Genomic DNA, 22,474 nt, shown 5'->3' on the forward strand with positions numbered 1-22,474 from the left:
ACTCACCTGCAGAGGGAAGGGAGAGTGTGCATGTGTGTGGGTGTGTGCGCAGAAGCTAAAGGAGGGACCAAGTTACAGCACACACAGTCATGTTCACTCAGTTGCTCTGAGTCTCACTGTCTCTTGTTTCTCTCTCCAGAACACACTTTAAAAGCTCTTGCACATACGCGGAGACACACACGTGACTTAGCTGAGTTTTGAGGGCAAATAAATCAATTTTCAACCAGACCGGACAGTAAAGGAAGAAAGAAACAAAAGAAAAATTGGAAGTCTGCACATCTCTTCCTTTTGGAACTTTGGACTTGGACAGGAGGATTTGAAGAAGTTCTTTTTTTTCCTTTTACAGGTGGAAACAAACTTAACTCCCAAGCTCTTGTGTCAAACAAACAAAAAGGAACTGTTTTTCTTATTTATTGTTGGACTTTTGGACGTGGACTGGGCGAAAGGGCAGTAAGAGGTTTGTTTGATTAGTAATCTCTTTGTATCCAGTCATAAATTTCCCAATGACTCTATTGTTTTCAATGCCCTTCACCTTAAACGAGTCCTACTCCCCCTCGCAAAATGTATTCTGCTGATTTACATGACTTTTGAGCAAGGTGAATGGCTGTAAAGTGTGCGTTATGTAACTTTATATCTCACCATGTGGTTTCAGAATTGCATGCAAGACTGAAGACTGAGCTCTGGGCAGATTTGGATTTAGCTTAGTGGTTATTTTCTCTTGAATCTTTCCCCTTTTTGTGTTTTCTGCATGACTGCCCACATCAAAGCAGACTACAATGCAACACAGGTGAAAGAAATTGGATCAGAGCAAACGGTAAAGAAAAAATATTCCCAGTGTTTATATAAGCTAGTTTGCTGCCGTCTACTGATTCAGACATTCAGACCTGCTTTATTAGTTTGCTTTGTGTTATTTGGGGTTTTTAAGGTGGAATGCAATGATAGCTTCAAAGGTTTGGGTTTTCCAGGTGTGTTTGGTTGTAATTTAGCTTGCTTTCAAGGGCAGGTCCCCGAGCATGACCCCTAAACCTGCTACAAAAGACCCCCACCTCTTACTGATGATGTCATGATGGGGGTCAGACCCACACCCAGCGGTGGTATGTTCAGCCGGCAGGCATATTGGTGTCTGAAGAGAAAACAACTGCGGAAAAATGTCCCCTCTTTTTTTGTGCCACAGAGTCATTCAGACCAAAGAAAAGGCAGCATGAATGACTCACTTCTATTTTCTCTCTCTTGGAAGCTGTAATTTGTGTCATAAACGCCTGCGTGTCTTTGATTTTGTCTGAGAAGGAGGGAAAGACAACACATTTCTTTACTCTAAAACCGTCAAGTTTTAGAGGATAGGAGCTGAGCCCCCCCCCGCCGACTCATCTCAGTTAGTGATTTATGTGACACCTTATGGCATGAACACACACACACATGCGCACACACCTGTAGCCTGCTCAAGTTCACAGCGAGGTGCTAAAGCACCCTTCCCATGTGTTTTCAGCCTGTGTTTTTAACTTGGACAGGTCATCCTCTCGCCTCAAGGAGAAATTCCTCCTTGGAGTCATAAATCTTCAGAGCACAAATCATCTTTTTTTTGTGTGTGTGCACTGGGGTGGTACGTACAGTATTCAGTTATCTGCCCACTGAGACAATTACTGAGACATTTCATGCCACATTGCGCCCTTTGTTCTCTCTCCACCGCCTGTCTTTAGTGGAGATTGTTTTTGCGCCTTCATGTTTATCAGATTGTTCTCCATCCAGGATTCCAGCATAAAATTATATAGTGGTTTTAATCTGAAGAGTCTTCACAGCATGCTGCCCCAAATATTTTCAGGTCCCACCCTGTGTTGGTCCCTTCCTGTGGTCACAGTTTATCATGCCTTAAGTGACTTGTAGTATGTCTATATACTTTATATCTTTATGAGAATAGCAGATAGTAAACCAATGTAAAGGTGCATGTTCATATTATAATTTGAGAATAGGATAAAGAAAATGTAAAAAAAAAAAAATAATTATAAAGATTGTTTCACCCAAATTACAAAATATTATATTATTTTCCCAGATTTTGAGATATGTCTTTTGAGATTTCTGCTTCCACCCCATTATAATGGAGGTAAATGGAATTGTCATCAGTTTTCAAAGAGACTATTTCTTCTGTAGAAAGTAGTTTGTTTCGAAATGAAAACCCTGTTGTCATTGGACAACTCCATTTCCATTTATCTCCATTGTACTGGGGTGTAGGAACACATCTCAGAGATAGAAATCTCAAAACCTGTGTGGTGAGACACCACTAGAGGTGAGTGATAAAATATACAGTATATATAATTTGGGTGATCACATCCTTTAAATGTATGTAGGTCACCACTGATGCCTATAATCAGGTATAAAAAATAACGTTTATGTTCCTTTAAGAATATAATTTAGTTGTTTTTTGAAGAGGAAATAGCCTGCTGTTGCTTTCTGTTTTGATCTGCTCTCAGTTAGCAGCTTGTTTCACAAGCTGAAGTAAGATAAGGTAAAGGGAGTGTCTGGGCCTGTTCACTTTCTCTAGGGCCTGACCGAGGGAAAGTACAGGTGGTTCAAGTTACTCTTTAGTCTGAAGAGATATCACCAAGGGATTCAAGTTTTTCTCTCTTTCTTTTTTTCTCTCTCGTTCTGTAACAGTGGGCTTTAGCTGTACTGTACATGTGCATAAATTTCTTTTTCTGTATGTTCCTGTGGCAGGAAGGAGATGGGGAGATGGACGTTACATCTCTCAGTGGGGCTTGGGCTTCTAGCCCTCCTGTTGACCTGCTGTTATGCTGAAGGTGAGTCACAGTCATAACTAATGATTTTATTTTCACATTTCACATTTATTGACATGTTATTTTGTGTGCAAGTAGTTGACAAAACAGGATAGTTGGCTTTCAATGTCCATATTTGTAGTTTTAGAGACTTCTCTTAAAGGTTAAGAGGGTATTTTGACATTTTAGCTAAATACTAAGTGGGTCACTGTAATCATGGAACAGAGGTGTAGCAAATCATGAACTTGATTAGTGATTGTCAGTAAATGAATCGACAATTGTTGAAGTTATTTACAAGCAAATATAGAACAGTTGCTGGTTCAAGCCTCGCTATTATAGACAGATGTGCAAATGGTATATAGTAACATATTACTGATGACCATAATGGATACAGTTTATGATATTTTTTGTATTTTTGAAAATTTATCTCCCAAAGAGCCAGGCTTTCTTTAAATATTTTTATGCTATATCTACTTTTTGTTTATTACTGTATCACTATAGGGAAGCTTCTGTTTTCCGCGTTGGTTTCATTTGGAGCAACATCAGGAGAAAATAAGTCTGTTTAGGTATTCTAGCTATGTTTCATTGATTTGATTCTCACTTTGTTGCCTCTCTCTCCTCCACACCTACAGAGAACTACTGCTTTGCTTCCAGGGCCAAGACCTGCTCAGAATGCCTGCAGTCTGGGAAAGGCTGTGCCTACTGCCCTGATGAGGTGAGACTGGAAAACAGCAGGAGTACAAAAGTACTGGATTAGGTGTCATTGCTGTCAATCTAGAAAGCAGAGCTCACTAATCAAACTTCCTGTTCATTCAGACCTTTAACGGCCCTCGCTGTGACCTGCACGAGAACATACTTGCCCATGGCTGCAGTACTGCGGCTATAATCACAGCTGAAAGCAGTATGACGATGGAAAGAGTAAGTCTTTATCGCTCTCATTTCACTTCCAATCATTCCACAGTTCTTTAGTCTTGAAGGTATGTTGTCGTTTCAAATCAAAACATATGAAATCTTATCTTTCCCTCTCTTTTTTCCCCTCTCGGTGCTCAGAAGGAACAAATCAATGTAAGAATTCAGCAGTCTCAAGTGTCTCCACAGCAGATGAGCATGACCTTTCTGCCAGGGGAGGAGAAGATAGTGGATGTGGAGGTGTTTGCTCCAACCAAAGGCCCTCTGGACCTTTATATTCTTATGGACTTCTCCAATTCTATGGCTGACGATTTGGACAACTTGAAGAGGATGGGCAAAGAGCTGGGTGAGCATCTTTGTATTGGCATGTGGTGAATTTCAAGGAAGTTGCCATGGTTATACTGATGGTTAATGTATTTCCTGTAGCTCAAGTGGTAGAGAAGCTGTCAGAAGACTACACCATTGGGTTTGGAAAGTTTGTGGACAAAGTGATCGAGCCCCAGACTGACATGAGACCCTCCAAGTAAGAGCGACAATGTGACATGAACACATTAAAGAAAATAAAGCAAATAGATATAGTAGTGTAATCTGAATGCCGTTCCCTCTTTCTCTCTCTTCTCTTGTGTCCATCCTCGATCCACCTTCTCAGACTTAAGCAGCCGTGGCCCAACAGCGACCCTCCATTCTCTTTCCAAAACGTCATCAAGCTGACCAGTAATTTGGATTTCTTCACCAGTGAGCTCCAGAAGGAGAGAATTTCAGGCAACCTGGATGCTCCTGAAGGAGGTTTTGATGCCATATTGCAGGCTGCAGTTTGTGGGGTTAGTAGGAATACTAAAACAGATGTTGCTCTGCCTAAATTTGGGGGGCAAAAATAGGTTTGTGACCAGGCGCTGTATATTGCTGTGTAGTCAGTTCACTCTTCTCTACTTGTGCTACTGTTACACTATATTTTAGCATGTCACAGATAAACATTTCAGTGGTTTGATCAGAAGTAAGAAGAAGCAGAAGAAGTTAGTTACCTACTGATGATGTCTTTGATGAACACAGTGGAGTATTTAGCAGCTTAAAGACCACATTTTTCCCTCATTGCTGGTACTCTTATTCTAGGATAAGATCGGCTGGCGCAACCACAGCACACATCTCCTGGTTTTCTCCACCGAGTCAGCCTTCCACTACGAGGCTGATGGTGCCAACGTGCTGTCAGGCATCCTGCCGCGCAATGACGAGCAATGCCACCTGGACGCAGCGGGCAAGTACACAATGGATATACACCAGGATTACCCCTCAATACCCACACTGATCCGTCTGCTGGGCAAACACAACATCATCCCTATCCTTGCTGTCACCAACCACTCCTACACATACTACAAGGTTGGTTGTTTTGTTTATTTTATTAATTCAGATCTCATTGAAGTTGGTGTCAAGTTTTAGGTCAGAGTTTAGGTCATGGATTTATTTTTTGTATTGTGTGTGTTCCTCTGTGTAGAAGCTCCAAGAGTATTTCCCCATTGCTGAGGTCGGTCTGTTACAAGAAGACTCGTCCAACATCCTGCAACTCATGGAGGCTGCTTTCGAGGTAAAACGTCACCTCTTCTGACCATTGTCAGGTTGAAGAGTATCTTTTTTGTGTGGGTTTTTGCAGTTGCTGGCAGCGCAAACTTCTCTTTGCTGATGTTCTTATATGTCCTTTCAGAGTATCCGTTCTAAGATGAGCATCCGTGCAGAGGAGAAACCCAAGGCGTTTGAGGCACAGTTCATGCACATGGATGGAAGCGTTGCACAATATGGGGCTTTTGATTTCAAGCCAGGCTCAATAGTAAGAAGAAAAACCAGATGGAAACAACTTATTAAACACACAAACATATATTGGTGGATTTAGAAGATCAAATATTGCTTCTTTTTTTTTTTATATATTCCTTACTTATACTGATATATTGTGTTTACAACAAATAAATTAATTCTTAACATTTTCTTTTTTCTTGGACTATGGGTTTTTCAGAATTACAATTACAAATACTCTTCACTCCCTATTTTTCACAATTATGCGTTCAAAGGGGGAAAGCCAATAGATAAATATGCAAATAAATTAAAAACGTATCTAACAATACAGTACGGTTTCCACTTCCCCCTTTCCTTTTTCACCCACAAGTTTTACACAACAGCCATCTCTGTTGTCACATTAAATCCATTGTTAAGAATTTCCTCTTGCAGTACTGTGACACATATTTAAGGCAAACTTTTATCAATTACATGGAAAAATGTATATTATGTTTATATAATATTCTGATTTATTAATAAAAAAATACCCGTCACCTAACCGGTCAAAAACCTTTCTAAAATAGGCTTGGATTTGGAGAGATCTGTAGAACTCTTTACTGCCACCAGATAACTAATCAGTTTACACAAACTGTTGGCCAATTAAACCAGTTACTAACTAAAATCAGTTTTATGGTTCTACAGGCTATTTAGTTGTAGTCAATAAGTCCACTATTGTCCTAACTTGTTGGTCTAACCGTGCTAAGGCTCACACAGCTAAATGCGGAGTGTGCACACACATGCTCTGACATTGTGTGTGTTTGTTTGTGTGTGTGTGTCCTCCAGGGCAAGTTCAAGACGCGGCTCAAAGCCCAGCGAATGATCAATGACATGCCTGTCTGTCAGGTGGATCCGAACGAAAAAGAGGGGACGACGAGAATCAAACCTACGACCTTTAACGCTGCCGTCAACATTAAGGCTTCAGTTTTGTGTCCAACCTGCGAATGTGAGAAGGTAGACACACAGATTAACACCGAAGCGCACAAAAAATTGAGGTGAAGTCACATACTTACGCTTCTATATGGTAGATTCATCCCAGTGTCTCTTTTATCCGCCCCCCAGACGCCCATCATTAAAGCAGACAGATGCAACGGCAACGGAGACCTGGTGTGTGGGAAGTGTCAGTGCTATGATGGCTGGTGAGACTAACTATTTCTTAAGAATAAGAAAAACATATTTTTACCTTTGTTATGGCATCTCAGCCAAGTGATGTACTGTGTCAGGCCTCTGGGTTCAATACAGTCTTTGTTTTTCTCTTTGTTTTTTTCATGTGCCTCCTTCAGGCTGAGCACATTCTGTAACTGCTCAGCGAGTGCTTCAGCTCAGGACACCAACCAATGTAAAGGTCCGGACATGAAGGAAGCTTGTTCAGGCCGCGGAGACTGCCTGGCGTGTGGAACCTGTGTGTGCTACAACCCGGATCAGTTTGAAGGACCCTACTGTCAGTACGACAAGACCCAGTGTCAAAGATATGGAGGCTTCCTCTGCAACGGTACGACAGTTTGTGGATGCTGAAATGGTGATCATGGGTGTATGTGTGTGTATGATGTCACTATCGCCACTCAGCATTCTGTGTATATTCTGTATTGCACAGTATTGCTCTGTGTCTGCTGGATGTTTAAATAGGATAATGTTTGCCAATGACTTGTTAGCGTGCTGTTCACATTTAAAGATGATAATATGTCAATGTTGTGTATACAGCTTGTTTCCGCTTCCCGCAAGTGGCAAAATACAACCAAAAAGAAACTCAGTTATTGCAGGTTTTAAATAGATTTTCCTGCTGTCGAAAAAACTTAACAATAGAAGATGCTATTGAGCTGAAGAAGAAACTTCAGCTAGTTTCACATTATTCATTTTAAAATACCAATTTATCAATTAGTGTGAAGTTCAAGTACTGTTATAAATAAAGTTCATGCTGCCTTTGTGTTATTTTTCTTTTCTTTATACTATTAGTAATTTCTGCTTCGACAGCCTTACCAACATAAAGCAGTTCAACCTTCTTCTTCCTTGTCTCAACAGACCGTGGCTCTTGCGTTATGGGTCAGTGTGCGTGTACACAGGGCTGGGAGGGTAATGCCTGCGAGTGTCCCAAGAGCAACCTGACCTGTCTGGACAGCAAGGGCGTGAGTAGAGCCAACAATTTTAGTTTGTAGATTAAGTTCTCATGTCAACTTACCTGTCACCCTGTGCCTGACTGTGTCTTTGTCTGTGCCAGGGTGTCTGCAATGGCCGAGGTAAATGTGTATGCGGCCGCTGTGAGTGTCCGAACTCTGGTATGGAGATGACTTCAACATGTGAGCCAAATTTCCAGGTGCGTGGATATAATGTATACATGTGTGTTTATGCCTCTATGTATGTACATACTACGCTCAGTGTCTCATATTATACCTGATAATGCTACTATATGCTTTTCGCTTTTTTCGCCTCAGTGTCTTTGTATGCTCCTGCCTGACCTCTGTGTGTGTGTGTGTGTGTGTGTGTCCTCTCTAGGCTCAGTTGGGAGTGTGTGAGGGTACGAGGAGTTGTGTCCAGTGTCAGGCCTGGAAAACAGGAGAGAAGAAAGACAAAGAGGAGTGTGATAAGTGCCTCTTCAAAATTGTCATGGTGGATGAACTCAAAGAATGTAAGGACATATAAGAGGAGCAAAATGACTGTGATTTTCTTTTTGTTGAATAATAATTCATGCAGATACGCTGTGCGCAGACATCTTTGCTTCCTTTGTGTCATAATGATGACATTTTGACACTCTAGTAGTGATGATGAAAGCACAATAGTTCATGTATGTGCGTGGATGTCTGTTTTTTCAGCGGAGAAGGTGCTTGATTCGTGCAGTTTCCGTGATGAGGATGACGACTGTACGTACTACTACACTGTTGAAAACCCTAAAGATCTGACAGATAAAGACTTGGAGGTTCAGGTGCGCAAAAAGAAAGGTGAGCTGCAGCTTGGATATGTATCACATATGTTCTATGCTCTCATTTCAGTAACAACAATACTTTCCTTTTGTAATTTTGTGCTTTCAGCGATGTTTTTTCTGAATTATCGACGACACACAATTTTTGGTTATTTCAAATAAGAGATTTTGTAACTTTGATTGTGGCTTTTTGAGGAATGATATAGAGAAATATTTAACATGTTAAACCAACTCTTTAAGAAAATGCAGTTCAAAGTGCAGTACAGTATAAGAAAGCTATCTTGAACATATCTCTGCAGTACACAAAATGATATAGTCAGGTAACAAGATCTTAGAGGGTAGGTTCACCCAAATTGCACAAAAAAGCAACTTTCTCAAAACTATATGCATGGCTAGACACCACTGGAATTAAACAATGGCAAGAATTTCTCTCTGTCCTAACTGGACAATGACTTTAGAACAGGTGGGATGTGAGCTCTTTTCTTTGCTCCAGTTAAAGCTCTGGCAGCAGCATTCTGTGTGATTTGTTGTGTTTCTAATTTTATCTACTTTTCATGACGGACCTTCAGATTGCCCCCCCGCTGGCCTCCTGTGGTTACTCCCACTCCTCTTGTTCCTCTTGTTACTGCTGGCGCTTCTGCTGCTCTGCTGCTGGAAATTCTGTGCCTGCTGCAAAACCTGCTTACAGGTATCAACATTCACATTTACACCCAGAAATAATCACTATTTCTACGCCTCAGTGAAAGTAATGGCTTCTGTCTTTTCTTAACTCAGAGCTGCCTTGCCCTGCTGCCTTGCTGTAGGAGAGGTAAGACATTTGTAACATTACACGTGACAGTACTGCTTTAAATCCTTTATCCACCCACCTGGAACCATGTTGACCTTGAGTCACCTTATGTTGTGTTCTCTCCAGGTCGCATGGTTGGCTTCAAGGAAGATGAGTATTTGCTCCGCCAGTCTCTGCTCACAGCGGACCACCTAGACACACCGATGGTGAGGACTGGCCCACCCAAAGGAACCGATATTGTCCGCTGGAAGGTCACAGATAATGTACACCGAGGACCCAATCACCCCCAGGCTATGATAAAACCCAACCCTAAAGAGACCAGTGAGTGATCAAATCTTTCAGCAATAATAAATTGAGTTGCGTTAGGCTAAACATGTTGAGAACTCTAACCTCTATTTGCTTTCTTTTCATGGTTCCTCTTTCCCTTTGTAGTCCAGTTCCCCATCTCCCTCCGGCTAAACAAGTTGTTCTCTGAGACCCTGTCTCGCCCCGACTCCAAAGACGCCGAACAGCTCCGCAAGGAAGTGGCCGATAACGTGAGTGTGTTTTTGTTTGTTGTCGGAGAGTGCGTGAATGATGACTGTATCACTGAGTACTGTATTTTCTTCCATCCAGCTAAATGAGGTGTACAAGCAGATTCCCGGGGCCCAGAAGGTGCAAAAAACCTCATTCAGGTAAAATGGGACGAAGACATTTTTCTTCATATTCTCATTATCAAAAGAAAAAAAGAATGAAATAAAAAGTCTGGTCTCTCACTCATTAATACCTGTTTTGGTTCTTGCAGAATGCAGAGAAATGCTGGAAAAAGGTAACATCCTGTTTGGTACAGTAGAATACAAGACAATACGTTTTGAAGGTCACACATGTCTCACATCTCTGCACCCCCCTGTGCTCTTCAGGCAGGACTTCACCATCATGGACACCGTCTTGTCTGCTCCTCGCGGAAGCTACCCTGATATTGTCAGACTGACTGAGAAAAATGTCCAGTCTGGAAACATCAGTGACCTCAAAGTAGTGCCCGGCTACTACACTGTGGCCACAGACAGAGGTGTGTGTTTGTGCGTGCGGTTGAAAATAAAATTCTAATCACTTTCGGATCTCTGCCTTGTGGCTTTTACCTTCATCAGTCTTGCTGTAAATCTTGTCGTCTCATCTGCTCTTCCTCTGCAGAGGCTGTGGGAGCAATAGAGTTCCAAGAAGGCGTGGAGTCGGTAGACGTTCATGTGCCGCTTTTTGTCAAGGATGAAGATGATGACAAGAAGCAGCTGCAGGTGGAGGCCACGGATGTGCCGCTGGGCATTGCTGAGATTGGGAAACGTTTGGTCAACATCACCATCATCAAAGAGCATGGTGAGAAATCTCAGAATTAATAGATTAGCACTTTTTGTACGCAGACCTTTTCAATCAAAGAAAATGAGATGATTAACTCATCAGAGCTCCTGTGACGTGCGGGGAAGTGTATGATCTTCACAATGGATTTCTCCAATGGATTCTCCCCCTTCCTCTTCCCCAGCCACCAGTGTCTTCTCATTCCTCCAGCCGGCCTACACCTACAGCAGGCAGGACGGGGTGGCCAACATCCCAATCAGCAGAGAGATCATAGAAGATGGACGAACACAGGTCACCTATCGTACACGGGACCTCACGGCCAAGGATAAGAAGGTGAGCTGATGGCAGTGTACTGATGCACTGCCCTAAATTTAGCTTGCTATCCTTACATGTACAAAAACGTTTGGGGTTGTTACCTATACTTGATGTGGATTATCTTATCACTTGTACTACAGTTGAGGGGCTGTATTCCTAACCTGTTCTTCCCATGTAATTTAGGACTATGTGACAGTGGAAGGAGACCTGAACTATGGTCCTGGTGAGACCCAGAAAACGGTGCCTGTTCGTCTGCTGGAGCTGGGCGAGAAAGATGGCCTCCTGGAAGACAAACCGGTCAAGCAGTTTGTCATGGATCTCAGTAACCCACGGCAGGGCGCCAAGCTGGGACGCTACCCGAGAACTACTGTCACCATAGCAGACCAACCAGGTGAAAGGACGCAGGAGTCTTTACATCATTGTGTCTTACCCTTGCTCCCAAAGCTCCGATTGCTAATGTTTCTTCTCTTCCTTCCCATTATCTTGTTTTATCTAGAGCCCAGTGTGGTAATGTTCAAAAGGGGCGCCCAGAACTTCACCACATCTGACCTAAGCTATAACATCCCTGTGGTCCGCACTCGCAACCTGGACAGCCCCGTCACAGTGAAATGGCGCACCAATGAGGCCCTGCGCTATAAGCTGTCCGGCCCACTGATGTTTGGTCCTGGAGAGACGGAGAACAACATAGTGATCGAGCGCCCAGTGGAGCCAGAGACCTTCCAACTGGAGCTGTCTGACCCAAGTAGCAACGCAATGATCGGAGAGAGGAAGACAACCATTGTCAATGTCATTGATCATAACGTTGGTAAGACACAATGGGGTGTCATTTGTTGCAAAACATACAACTAAAGATAACGAAAAATGGCACTTGTAGAGTTATGGGAGAAGGGATCATTCTAAGAGGTACTGTATCTGGAAAATGTTACATTCTCTAACTTCCTCCTCTTCCTGCTGTTCCCAAAAGAGAGAGACATTGATCAGAAGCAGCAACTTGGTTACATAAACCAGAAAGCGCTCTCCCCTGGTATTCACCTCCCCGCCCCAGGAAACCCTAAGGCCCGAGCAACTGGCCCCAGAAGCATCCGCCTCAACTGGGACCCACCGCCTGGTAACCCCATGGGGTACAAGGTACATCAAATCTACATGTTGAGAAGCTTTAACTTGACTTAGTATCCATTACTTACAATAGGCACTGTATTTCTCAAATGCTGTATCTTTTATTTCCCTGTGGGTTGTAGGTGAAGTATTGGATCTATGGTGACCCAGAAAAAGATGCCCAGGTCTTAGATGTGAAGACTCCTCAAGCGGAGCTGACCAACCTGTACCCCTATTGTGACTATGAGATGCGTGTGTGCGGCTACAATGCAGTGGGAGATGGCTACGATACAGACATGATTGCCTGTCAGACACTGGAGGATGGTAATTACTGAGATTTCAGTTAACTGCTGTTCACGAAAGGTTCTGCAGGAGATATAAGCAGATATAGTGATCATGAAAAACAAAATTATGATGAATTAATTTCTTGTAGACAGAATTTATGTGGTTTTTTGTGTGTAACTTAAGCTTCTGTATTAGGGTGCACTAGCTATTCTTAAATCCATCACTAAGTTTTTAGGTAAAGTTCTTTCTAAAGTTTCAACAACATGAGTCACAGTAGTATCATAAGCAGTAGCATAACTTTCAGAAATAACACTTTTAGGGGAGCAAACATTATATTAGTAAGTGGACTGTCAATCTTCGTAAATGTAGGTATGACTTTGTTTTATTTCTATAAGCATACATTGAGAGATGTGCTTCAGAATCATTTGTATTATTACAATTCAAAATGATTGGGAAATATCCAGTTATGCCAACATAGTTGACGTTATTCTGTTGTTTAGCCAAAAGTTATTAGTATATTTTGTATTCTGAGATATGTTGCTTTATTTTTGTGAAATATAATTTGAAAACCTCCCAGTTTCCCTCATTATTAAACAGCATTTTATGAAATGTCAGATAAAATGTGTCAACCATATTTCATATTACCTCAGTTACTCCTCCCTCTAAACAGGTAGGTCACATATTAGCAAGCTAACTTTTCGTCAGTTAACTCAATCAGGCTAGTAACAGCCACACCTGGCAGTTGTTCTGTATATTTAGTAACAACTAATCTCTACATGTCTGTGCGAACAACCTGTTTGAGTTTAGTGATGAAAAAATCTTAGAAGCAGTAAACACTTAGATCACAACCATTTCAATGTAGAAATGGTTCCTATTCTGTTTTTCTCCAGTGCCTGGTGAACCTGGACGCTTGGCCTTTAACGTCATCAGTCCAACTGTCACTCAGGTCAGCTGGGCGGAGCCTGCAGAGACCAATGGCAACATTGTGGCTTATGAGGTTGTCTACACACCCATCGATGATCTAACAAGTAAGAGAGTCCCACCTAAAAAAAGAAAATATTGTACCTGGTGCTGTACCGAATGTCATTTTTATTTTTTAGTTATTTTTTACATATGAAGCTTCTGTTGTGCTTTTCGAATAAAGCCTTGAATATCTGATGTCATATTCTATGAAGTCATTCCCCTATAATTGTTCTTAAAATCCTCAAAAAAACATTGGATCACAGGAGTGGGAAACAATCCAGCCACCACTGGAATCTAATTCTACAAATGCTATAATGCTAATAATATATAACTGTAACTTTATCTTTATCTGTCATTGTGCAGAAATATATATACAAATGTTTGCATTATGTCATTTTCATCATTTCACAATACTCCCCTCATAGAGCCAGCAGGCCCCGCTAAGAAGGTAAAGATTGACAACCCCAAGAAGCGAATGCTGTTGATTGAGAACCTCCAGACCGCTCAGACCTACTTGTACCAGGTCCGGGCCAAGAACAGCGTGGGCTGGGGCCCCTTCCGAGATGCCACCATCAACCTGGCATCACAGCCTGCCAGACCTTTGTCCAGTAAGTCAGCGGTAAACACACCTCTAGAACACTTCCAGTCAATCTGTATATCCCTGAAAAGAGATTTATTTCACTCTCTTTCTTTCCCTAGTTCCCATCATTCCAGATATCCCTATTGTGGATGCAGAGGCAGGAGACGAGTATGACAGCTACCTGATGTACAGCAATGAGGTGATGAAGTCCCCAACAGGCTCCAAGACACCCAGCGTCTCTGGTGATGGTGGGTACCCAGAACCAAAACCACAAGCCACTTACTACTGCTGACAGCATAAACCCATTGTGCAAGTGCTCTATTCTGATGCATTTTGGCTCTGGAAAGATGCATGTGACTGCCAGACATCCAGAGTGTGAGTAATGTGTAAACTGTAATATGGATCCAAGTATTTCAGTCCACATTCTCAGTGCTCCCGGGATTCTTGCTTTGTTCTTGTAGCTGTGCTGTGTTGTCATTTCCCTATCAGAAGGTGAGGGAATGGACAACACCGTAAAATGTTGGTTAGATTTGTGCTGTAGCAAATCACCTTGTGAGACTCCTCCTGAGTCCCTCAAGATGAGAAGGACTTTTCTTTTTACTTTTTTTTTTTGGCTTTTTCTCATTTTTCTTTTTCCTTTGTGACATTAATAGTCTTCCTCATTGTACGTGAGTGACATAAAGGAAGAGTGATAAGAGCTGTGAAGCTCAGGGATGGTATCATTCTCACGACTCTGCCTTTTTCTTAACACTTCTGTCTGGCGGGCCTTTTTCCTGCAGGCAACGCCCCAGCCAGGCAGCAACAAAATCTGCTTCCAATGCATCCCCAATATATCTGCAATGCTTTACGATCACAACCGCAAGGCCTTCCCTCATTAAATCTGCTGTCACTCTCCTGCTTTCTGCAGCCGTTTCTGTACTCTTAGTTTTCTCTGGAAGTTAATCCTGAAGTTGTTCCTCGCCTCCAAGACAATTTGGACTTCTGTGATATAATCCTATATCTTATTATATATATGCAATCCCATTTATGTGATCAATAGATTTTTTTTAAAGTAATGTGTAGTAAAACCAACCGTCGCTACAAATCTATCCTTGGCCTGCCTGCTTCTCCCCTATGACCCTAAATACAAGGCTGGAAATATGTGAAGTTGGTGGGGTCCAACCTGGATCTCCGTAAAGTGTCGTGGAAAAAACGAGTGGACATCATCCCCAGTCGGCTGAGCACAGACACAGAGACGAGCTCAGATGAGGTCCCCCACCCCAGCTACGCCAAAACACCCCTGCCAGGTGAAGTCCACTAGACAGCTAGCATGTCCGCTATTATGCACGGCCAGTCAGGTGCGCAGCAACCAACGTTTCTTTCTGCCTTCGTGATTTGATGCTGTCAGAAAAATCAAAATTTGTCTCGTCATTCAAATTTGGGCTTCAGTTCCTTGTCCCCTTGCCCCTAGTTGGCACCTATCCCATCTATCCTCCCGCCACCTGCCCAGAGAGGAGCACTGGCATCAACTGCCCCACCTCCAGTTGATGATTGGGGGCAGGCTTTTCCAGGTGCCTGTCTCTGTCTGTTCTCTCTCCCTCCCACTGGGGAGGTAGTTATCTGGAGGCAGCTTGTCGGGTGTGTGTAAAGGCTTATTACTGTACGGCTGTATGGAAATAATGGCTTGTTAATTAAATCCAGTCTCATCACTGCAGGGCAGTTTCCGGGACGACACCTTTCCTTGCAGCTGTTAATTGTTTTTTTCTTGCAACTGTATTTGTTTTTGTCTTCTGATGTGACATTTTAGATGCAAAGTACCTCATGAAACTGGTTTGTAAGAACTTACTTATTCACATTTGGCAGGCTGTGGATTCTCCACAAGGGGAGCTGTTGAGCCAGTATTACATCAGTTTTCCGAATGCCAAATTAATAGCAGCAATAGTTTATATCTGCAGATGAAGCCATGCCGCCACCTACAGGCAAAGAAAGTTAAAACCTTTGTAACATTATCACTTGCGTGCCACATGCATAAAATGAGTGTTCCATTCAAGGGATGGCGATGTCAGTCTCTCGGCTGATAAACCACTTTTTGTACAGACCAAAAACAATCTACAACTATCGATGGATTGCCATGAAATTTTGGACAGAAAGTCGTGGTTTCCAGGAAATTAATCTAAATGTCTTTTGTGATCCGCTGACTTTTCCTATAGGTTAACATTTTGGTTTTTTAGTGAAATGTCTCAACAACTCTTAGATGGACCGCCATTGAATTTGTTATAGGTAACCAGGGGGCAAATCCCAATTACTTTGGTTATCCCTGAAATATCTCAACATCTACTAGATTGATTGGCACAGCATTTGTAGACACCTCCAAAGTTCCCAGACTAGTAATTCTAATGACGTTTGGTAAAATGTCTCTAAAAGGAAATTTAGCTCACTAACATAGGAAACATTATACCTACTTGACATCAGCGTGTTGACCATGCTAACATGCTGACAGTAGTATTCAGTTAGAGCCGCTAATGCAGCTGTAGACTCTTAGTTTTCTTGTTTGTTTTTTGTAGTTGCTGTTTGTGTGTTTCTTAGATGTTACATTTACATTTAAGTGTAAGCTTAAAGTGTAAGCTAGAACAAAACCAATACAAAAAATAATTTCTTGTAGCTACAAAACACCAAATGGTCTTTGAAGATTTGTAAATAAATTTAAATCACTTTTCTTTTCTAAACATCTATGACCCTCTATAGCAGTTTTAAGTTGTAATAATAACTAATACATTTAACAGTTCATCAGCTACAAAAGGAAAAAAAATGCACTTGCTCACTCATTGCCTGCAAGTGGCGCAATTGATAAAATCCAGAAACTATTACTTTCCTTTGCCAGTAGATGGCGCACATTTGCCAGTCTAAAATGATGTTGCTGTCTCTGTAACCTGTAAGTGAATGAGGGGAGGGCTGGAGTTACAGGTCGGAAACAGCTGGTGCTTCCTCTGTAGATTGGCTGAGCCTGGTTTGGGGTGCTTGACATCAGTGGCCCTGTGTTGTTCCAATCAATGTCAGAACGCTTGAATGCTAACTGCTACATGTGCTATTACCTCTCTGCTGACGATTCTACCTCCTATTGTGGTGTTTCCTAGATTACACGGTGAATGGGAAGTGGGAACAGAACTTCCTTTTCCCGGGGGGATCAGGGACACGCAACTTGTCAGCATCGTCCTCTCCTATGTCCACTCTGAGCTCAAACTACAGAGGAGCAGGCGGCTCCTTTACCACAGAAACAAACACCACACACTACATGTCCGGACAAGGTAAGATGGACGCCAGTAATCATCAAGGAAGATTTAGATAAAATATTAAGACATTATTTGTATTTACCCTTTATCTTTCTCTCTTCATGTAGGAGGCTCTCGTAGACTTGACATGATCGGAGGAGGAGGAGTTCACACATCAGAAGTCATCATGAGGAAGCGCTCAGAGAACAGGGGTTACACTGATGAAAACATCCGGGACTCTATCGTCATTGGAGACGTGTCAAGCCAAATCTCAGACATAAGTAAGCATTAGACTTCAGCAGTGTTTGAATTTAATCCAGAGAAAGATTTTACTTTGGTGTGCAATATTTGAGATGCCTCAGCAGATAAACTGTGCAGGCGCATGACGCCGACGGCTTGGACTTCTGTTAGCAGGGTTGGGGCTGCTGGCTTGTTCACACTGACTTTGCAGGAGCTATGCTGACTATCGCTGTTTCTCCCTCCCCCCCACCCCACCAACTTTGCTCTATTTGTTTTATTTTACCTCTTTTTTTAACTTCACTCCCTACCTGCCCACCTCCCCCTCCTACTGTGCTGTTTCCATCATTTTCTCTACCTCTCTTCAATACCATCCCTCCGTCCTCCTCCTTTGCCTCCCCTGCTCAATGCGCCATCAGGTGGGCTCGGCTACATTGGGATGCAGAGCAGCTCTCAGAGCCAGTTCAGCTACAGCCTGTCTCAGGGTTCGAGGGCCAGGACCCAGTCTTCAGACGTCAATGAAGCCCTGTATAATCTGGACAGGGTGCTGCAGGGTAAGTCTGTGGCACACAAGCATGAAGCAGTGGATGTGTTTGCTGGGTGTGACGCGTAATGCTCCCCTCTTCAGTCATTTTTAGTCCTGCCTCTGTGTTCTCATACCTCGACTTCCTCTCTGATCTCCTCTTTAAAGATTTCACCTGTTGTTTTATGTGTTTTACCACCTTAAGTCACTAATGTGTTACAACACTTGCAACCATTCTCTTGGTTGATTTTCTACTCGTCCATTTTTGTCATTGTCCAAAAGTATTTCAGTTTGGTATTTCTTCAAGCTGCACTAATGACTGCTTTATATTAACAACGGATCAAATTAATATGTGCAATGTGAAAGTGGTAGGTTGTAATGATGAACACCTACATTTATTAGCAAACCTTTTATAACCCTCTAGAAAGCTTTTTAGCATCTTTCAGCAGTTTTTGTTTTCACGCCCACAACTCATGTTTGGTTTTAGTCTCACACTCTCATCAACCAATCAAAAAAGCTGTTTGTGATGACAACTTTAGAAGGTGAGCATTTTTCAAACAGCTTGTTCTGCTGCCCCTAAGTGGCCAAAGTTAAAGCAGCTTAGAGTTCTTAAGCACACTGTAAAGAAGAGTTTTTGTCTAACCGCTGCATACTGAACCAGTGATAATGTAGACGAGAAAGTAAATATGTTTAATGTGAGGATTAACAAAATGGAATCACATTTTATGTCTTCGCAAGTTGAATATTATACCAAACCAATGGAAGTAAATGGCTGTCTGGTAAAACAGCAACAATCAAAATCTGGATTAAGAAATCTTCAAATAAAATGCTTTGGAAAATGGTCAGAAGTATTGCAAAGTACTTCTCTGTTTTTTTCATCCAAACAGAGATATACCACATATTTATAGTGATCATATCCTACAGTATTCTTTCCCTCGTCCCTCTGTGTCACCCATTAGATGCACGAGTTTCTCCGGGTATTCCAGACACCCCCAGCAGACTGGTGTTTTCTGCTCTGGGTCCCACTGCTCTCAAAGTCAGCTGGCAGGAGCCCCACTGTGAGAAAGACATCCTGGGCTACTGTGTTCTCTACCAGCTGCTCAATGGAGGTACATGAACCCTGCGAGGACAATTTACTGCTTGTTGCATGACACTAAGCACCAGTGTGCTGTAGCATCCAGTTTTCCGCATGCTACACATTTACTGATTTTCATATGTAATGTTTGAGTACTTGCTGCTGAACAACCTGTGTCCTCTCCTGCAGGTGAGGTGAAGCGTATTGACGTGATGAACCCAGCAGAGAACTCTGTGATCATCCAGGACCTGCTGCCCAACCACTCCTACCTATTTAAGGTAATGGCTCAGAGCCAGGAGGGTTGGGGTCCAGAGAGAGAGGGGGTCATCACCATCGAGTCCGCTGTCGACCCCAAGAGTCCCCTCAGCCCCATGCCAGGTACTGATTCTGTTGATTTAATTTCACAGCTTCTTGGATTAACCCACAGACACAGTGACTCAATTTCTTTTTAAGCAGCTATCAGAAGCACAGTGTCTCTCTTCTTATTCTGTCTGTCTCATCTTTCACTGAAGGCTCACCATTTACTCTGAGCACTCCCAGTGCCCCGGGCCCCCTGGTCTTCACCGCTCTGAGCCCTGATTCCCTGCAGCTCAGCTGGGAGAAACCTCGTAAACCCAACGGAGACATCCTGGGCTATGTAGTCACCTGTGAACAGCTGCATGGTGGAGGTGAGGCTTTCAGGAACACATTCATATAGTTGAGTTGTGAATTTTCCAGGTTCCCATAAGCTTGTTAGTCTTTGTTCTGAAAGCATGTTATTTTCTGACGTCCGTTTCTTGTTTCCTCCAGGAGACGTGCGCTCCTTCCAGGTGAACGGCGACAGCGCTGAGACCAGTCTGACCGTCCCAAACCTGACTGAGAACGTCCCCTACAAGTTTAAAGTTCAGGCTCGCACCACACAGGGCTTCGGTCCGGAGAGGGAGGGAATCATCACCATTGAGTCTCAGGATGGAAGTAAGATGAATCCTACTGACAAAGCCTTCAATATGAATGAAACTAAAAACGGCCTGTCTGTGTTTGCATGTTCTCCCCATGTCTGGTCTGCGTGGGTTCTCTCCGGGTGCTCCGGCTTCCTCCCACCATCCAAAATCATGCGGACTAGGTTGATTGGTGACCCTAAATTGTCCTTAGGTGTGAGCGTGACTGGTTGTTTGTCTATGTGTGGCCCTGCGATGGACTGGCGACCTGTCCAGTGTGTACCCCGCCTTTCTTCCCATGCCAGCTGGGTTTGGCTCCAGCCCCCCGCGACCCTGTACGCAGGATAGGCAGTTGACGATGGATGGATGGACAAAAAGTCCCCCTAGTGGCCGCTAGAGCCTGAAAAGTTTATCTTGTCTCACAATATGACAATGGGGATGAACAAAAAGCATGTTGATATTTCTCTTAGTAGGACTAAAATAGCAAACTATGTTGTAAGGATGGCACTAGAAGAAAGAGTATAGGGTCCTAAAACAAGACTGTTTCTCCTGTTGGAGCATGAATAGGCCTGAAGGGACACTAGAGCAAAGCATTTTCGTTAAAAATGTGTTTATTCTCTCAGGGACATGAATGTGCTCAGTAAATTTCAAGGCAAGTGGAAAGTTTGGCCTGGTGTTGGCACTATAGAGAATGTGTTTATTCATCTCCTGGGGACCGTGAATATTTGCAGCACGTTTTGTGGAAATCAGACCTATAGATTTTAATATAATGTGTGAAAAAACCTGAGGAAAGGTGACCTGTTATGCTTTTCCGTATTTTCTGTCATATCTATAATGAAACAATGTCGGATGTTCGTGTTAAACGTGGCCAAAGCTTCTATACATGGTCATTTGCGCGCAGCCCCATCCTGCTGTCAACCACTACGCCTTTGTTGAAGTTGAAGTTGTTTAATATGTTGCCAAAAAAGTGCTTTTTCACTTGTGAAGGAAAATTAAGCTTGTTTGGTTTTCCTAAAGAAGACAGCGCCAAAAAAGATTCCTCCTCTGGGGGCCATGAATTTCAACAGTCGTGGAGAAATATTGACATGACGGTCATCAAAAATCATTAGAAACGGTCCTCTGTGACCAAAGTGACTGACATGTCAACATTTAACTTTGTCCAATATCCTGTTTAGCTGCTCATCATTTCGGACATTCCAGTAAGTAGCAGTGTAGTAACATCTATATTTCTTTCCTTCCTCGCCCCCTGTAGGCGCTTTGTCTCATTACAACAGCCAGTCAATGGTGAGGAGGGAAGTTTTCCAGATGCCAACAGATGTCAGCACACGAACCAACGTCTCCCACACCATGATCAATGACCCCTACTTCTCAGGTACAAATTAAACTTTCAGTTTTGTTCTCCAGAAAAACATAAAAGTATATGCACACAATAATTCCAAGGGCTCTTCTCTACCAGATGGGATGATGATGACCACACAGCACACAGAGACCAGCGGCCTGGTGACCCGTCAAATCACCAAGGAAGTGGTTCAGCGGAGCGTCGTAGGAGGAGCCACCGTCTCAAAGAAGATGTTTTATACGTCCAAATAAACACCCGAAAGTCCAACATGATGAGGAATCATATCTGAGATTCTCTTTTAAAAAGAGTCGTCTTTAGAGCACTCACGCGCCATCAGTGTATGTTTTTATATGTGTGTGTGTGTGTGTGTGTGTGTTTTGTGACCAAAAAAAAAAAAAGATTTCATGTACTAAAGAGGCCCCTCTATCGTGTCTGTTACAAACCGGGGCCACGTTCCACCACAGTTTGGGTTCATTTTAACATTTACAGTCATTTTCACTGTTGCTTCTGATGTGTTTCATTCTGGTTTCTTTTCACTAAGCAAATCATTTAGTGTTAGATTCCACTCCCTCTGTCGGTTCAGATCTGGTAACACACACTGCGGCTTTAAATCAGGCCAGCACAGGCCATTAATCTGACTGCGGTTCAGTAATCCAAAGTGACCTTTGTCTCCCGACCTCCACCTGTCTGTAAGAGATGTTTTGTCTGTGTGCGGTGTTTTGACTGATTCTGCTGAAACCCACCAAATTTCAACTACTCTTTATTTTTAAGATGCATCTGCTTGCAGGGGAGATTGCCTTGAAATTGCTGTGGTCTTATGCTGAGTGATCAAGAGTATGAAAGTGGTGTATTTGGGACTTTTGTTCATAGATTTGTATTATATTAAGTATGATAAACTTTTTATCCAAACATATTTAATACTTAATTTTACTTTAAAATACTGGCATTTAACTTAATGCCAAATACAGAGGTATTTCAGCAAACGCAGGTTGGTGCTTGTGTTGCTCATTTAGACACACATTTCCTACTGACAAGCAAGGGCCATGATTTTTGCAAAACAAAATCTTTTAGATTTTATAAGATGTGTTATACACTGCTACAACTTGATACTTTTCATGTTTCTTTACTCTGCAAGGCCATTGTATTAAGAGTAGATTAACAAGCGAACAATGAGCTCTTGATATTTTAGAGAAATGGTATGTAAAGACATAAAGATTGTATTTGCTTCAATGCAAGTTCTACTGTATTTTGGCTCATGTATCTCTTATTTTTTTTCATTGTTTCTTTTTTTTAGTATGGCAATTCTGTTGCACCAAAATAAAGATTTGAAATCAAGTTTTTCTTAGATGTGTGACCACTAATGAGACAAGAT

The 22,474-nt window shown here is 42.5% G+C and overlaps 1 protein-coding gene across 4 annotated transcripts; it reads left to right on the top strand.

Moving 5' to 3' along the window:
• The first annotated feature begins 30 nt into the window (after positions 1-30).
• On the top strand, positions 31-22,437 carry itgb4 (integrin, beta 4). Of its 4 annotated transcripts, none has more exons than XM_046068425.1 (43): positions 35-457; positions 768-814; positions 2,710-2,792; positions 3,401-3,483; positions 3,585-3,686; positions 3,819-4,023; positions 4,104-4,200; positions 4,327-4,498; positions 4,788-5,051; positions 5,167-5,256; positions 5,374-5,496; positions 6,282-6,449; positions 6,558-6,634; positions 6,779-6,987; positions 7,515-7,618; positions 7,711-7,806; positions 7,986-8,118; positions 8,303-8,428; positions 8,979-9,097; positions 9,184-9,217; positions 9,323-9,517; positions 9,629-9,732; positions 9,812-9,870; positions 9,981-10,004; positions 10,096-10,244; positions 10,367-10,546; positions 10,710-10,858; positions 11,024-11,231; positions 11,337-11,645; positions 11,805-11,968; positions 12,079-12,259; positions 13,111-13,248; positions 13,609-13,791; positions 13,883-14,011; positions 16,877-17,047; positions 17,140-17,292; positions 17,668-17,802; positions 18,731-18,880; positions 19,036-19,224; positions 19,359-19,514; positions 19,636-19,800; positions 21,016-21,135; positions 21,220-22,437. In XM_046068425.1, exons 3-43 carry the CDS (start codon positions 2,717-2,719, stop codon positions 21,351-21,353), a joined length of 5,823 nt encoding a protein of 1,940 aa, XP_045924381.1. In that variant the 5' UTR covers positions 35-457; positions 768-814; positions 2,710-2,716; the 3' UTR covers positions 21,354-22,437. The 4 variants fall into 4 exon arrangements, with proteins under 4 accessions (XP_045924382.1, XP_045924381.1, XP_045924380.1 ...); XM_046068424.1 differs by having other exon boundaries at positions 771-814; XM_046068423.1 differs by lacking the exon at positions 768-814 and having other exon boundaries at positions 36-457.
• Positions 22,438-22,474: the final 37 nt, after the last annotated feature.

The sequence above is a fragment of the Micropterus dolomieu genome, linkage group LG14, assembly GCF_021292245.1.
Source record: "Micropterus dolomieu isolate WLL.071019.BEF.003 ecotype Adirondacks linkage group LG14, ASM2129224v1, whole genome shotgun sequence".
NCBI classification, from domain to species: domain Eukaryota; kingdom Metazoa; phylum Chordata; class Actinopteri; order Centrarchiformes; family Centrarchidae; genus Micropterus; species Micropterus dolomieu.

Coding starts and splice junctions, on each gene's coding strand:
- itgb4 (XM_046068425.1), top strand. CDS start 2,717: ATGGGGAGATGGACGTTACATCTCTCAGTGGGGCTTGGGCTTCTAGCC. Junction 9,218..9,322: donor GCTGCCTTGCTGTAGGAGAG/GTAAGACATTTG, acceptor TGTTCTCTCCAG/GTCGCATGGTTGGCTTCAAG. Junction 13,249..13,608: donor ACCCATCGATGATCTAACAA/GTAAGAGAGTCC, acceptor CTCCCCTCATAG/AGCCAGCAGGCCCCGCTAAG.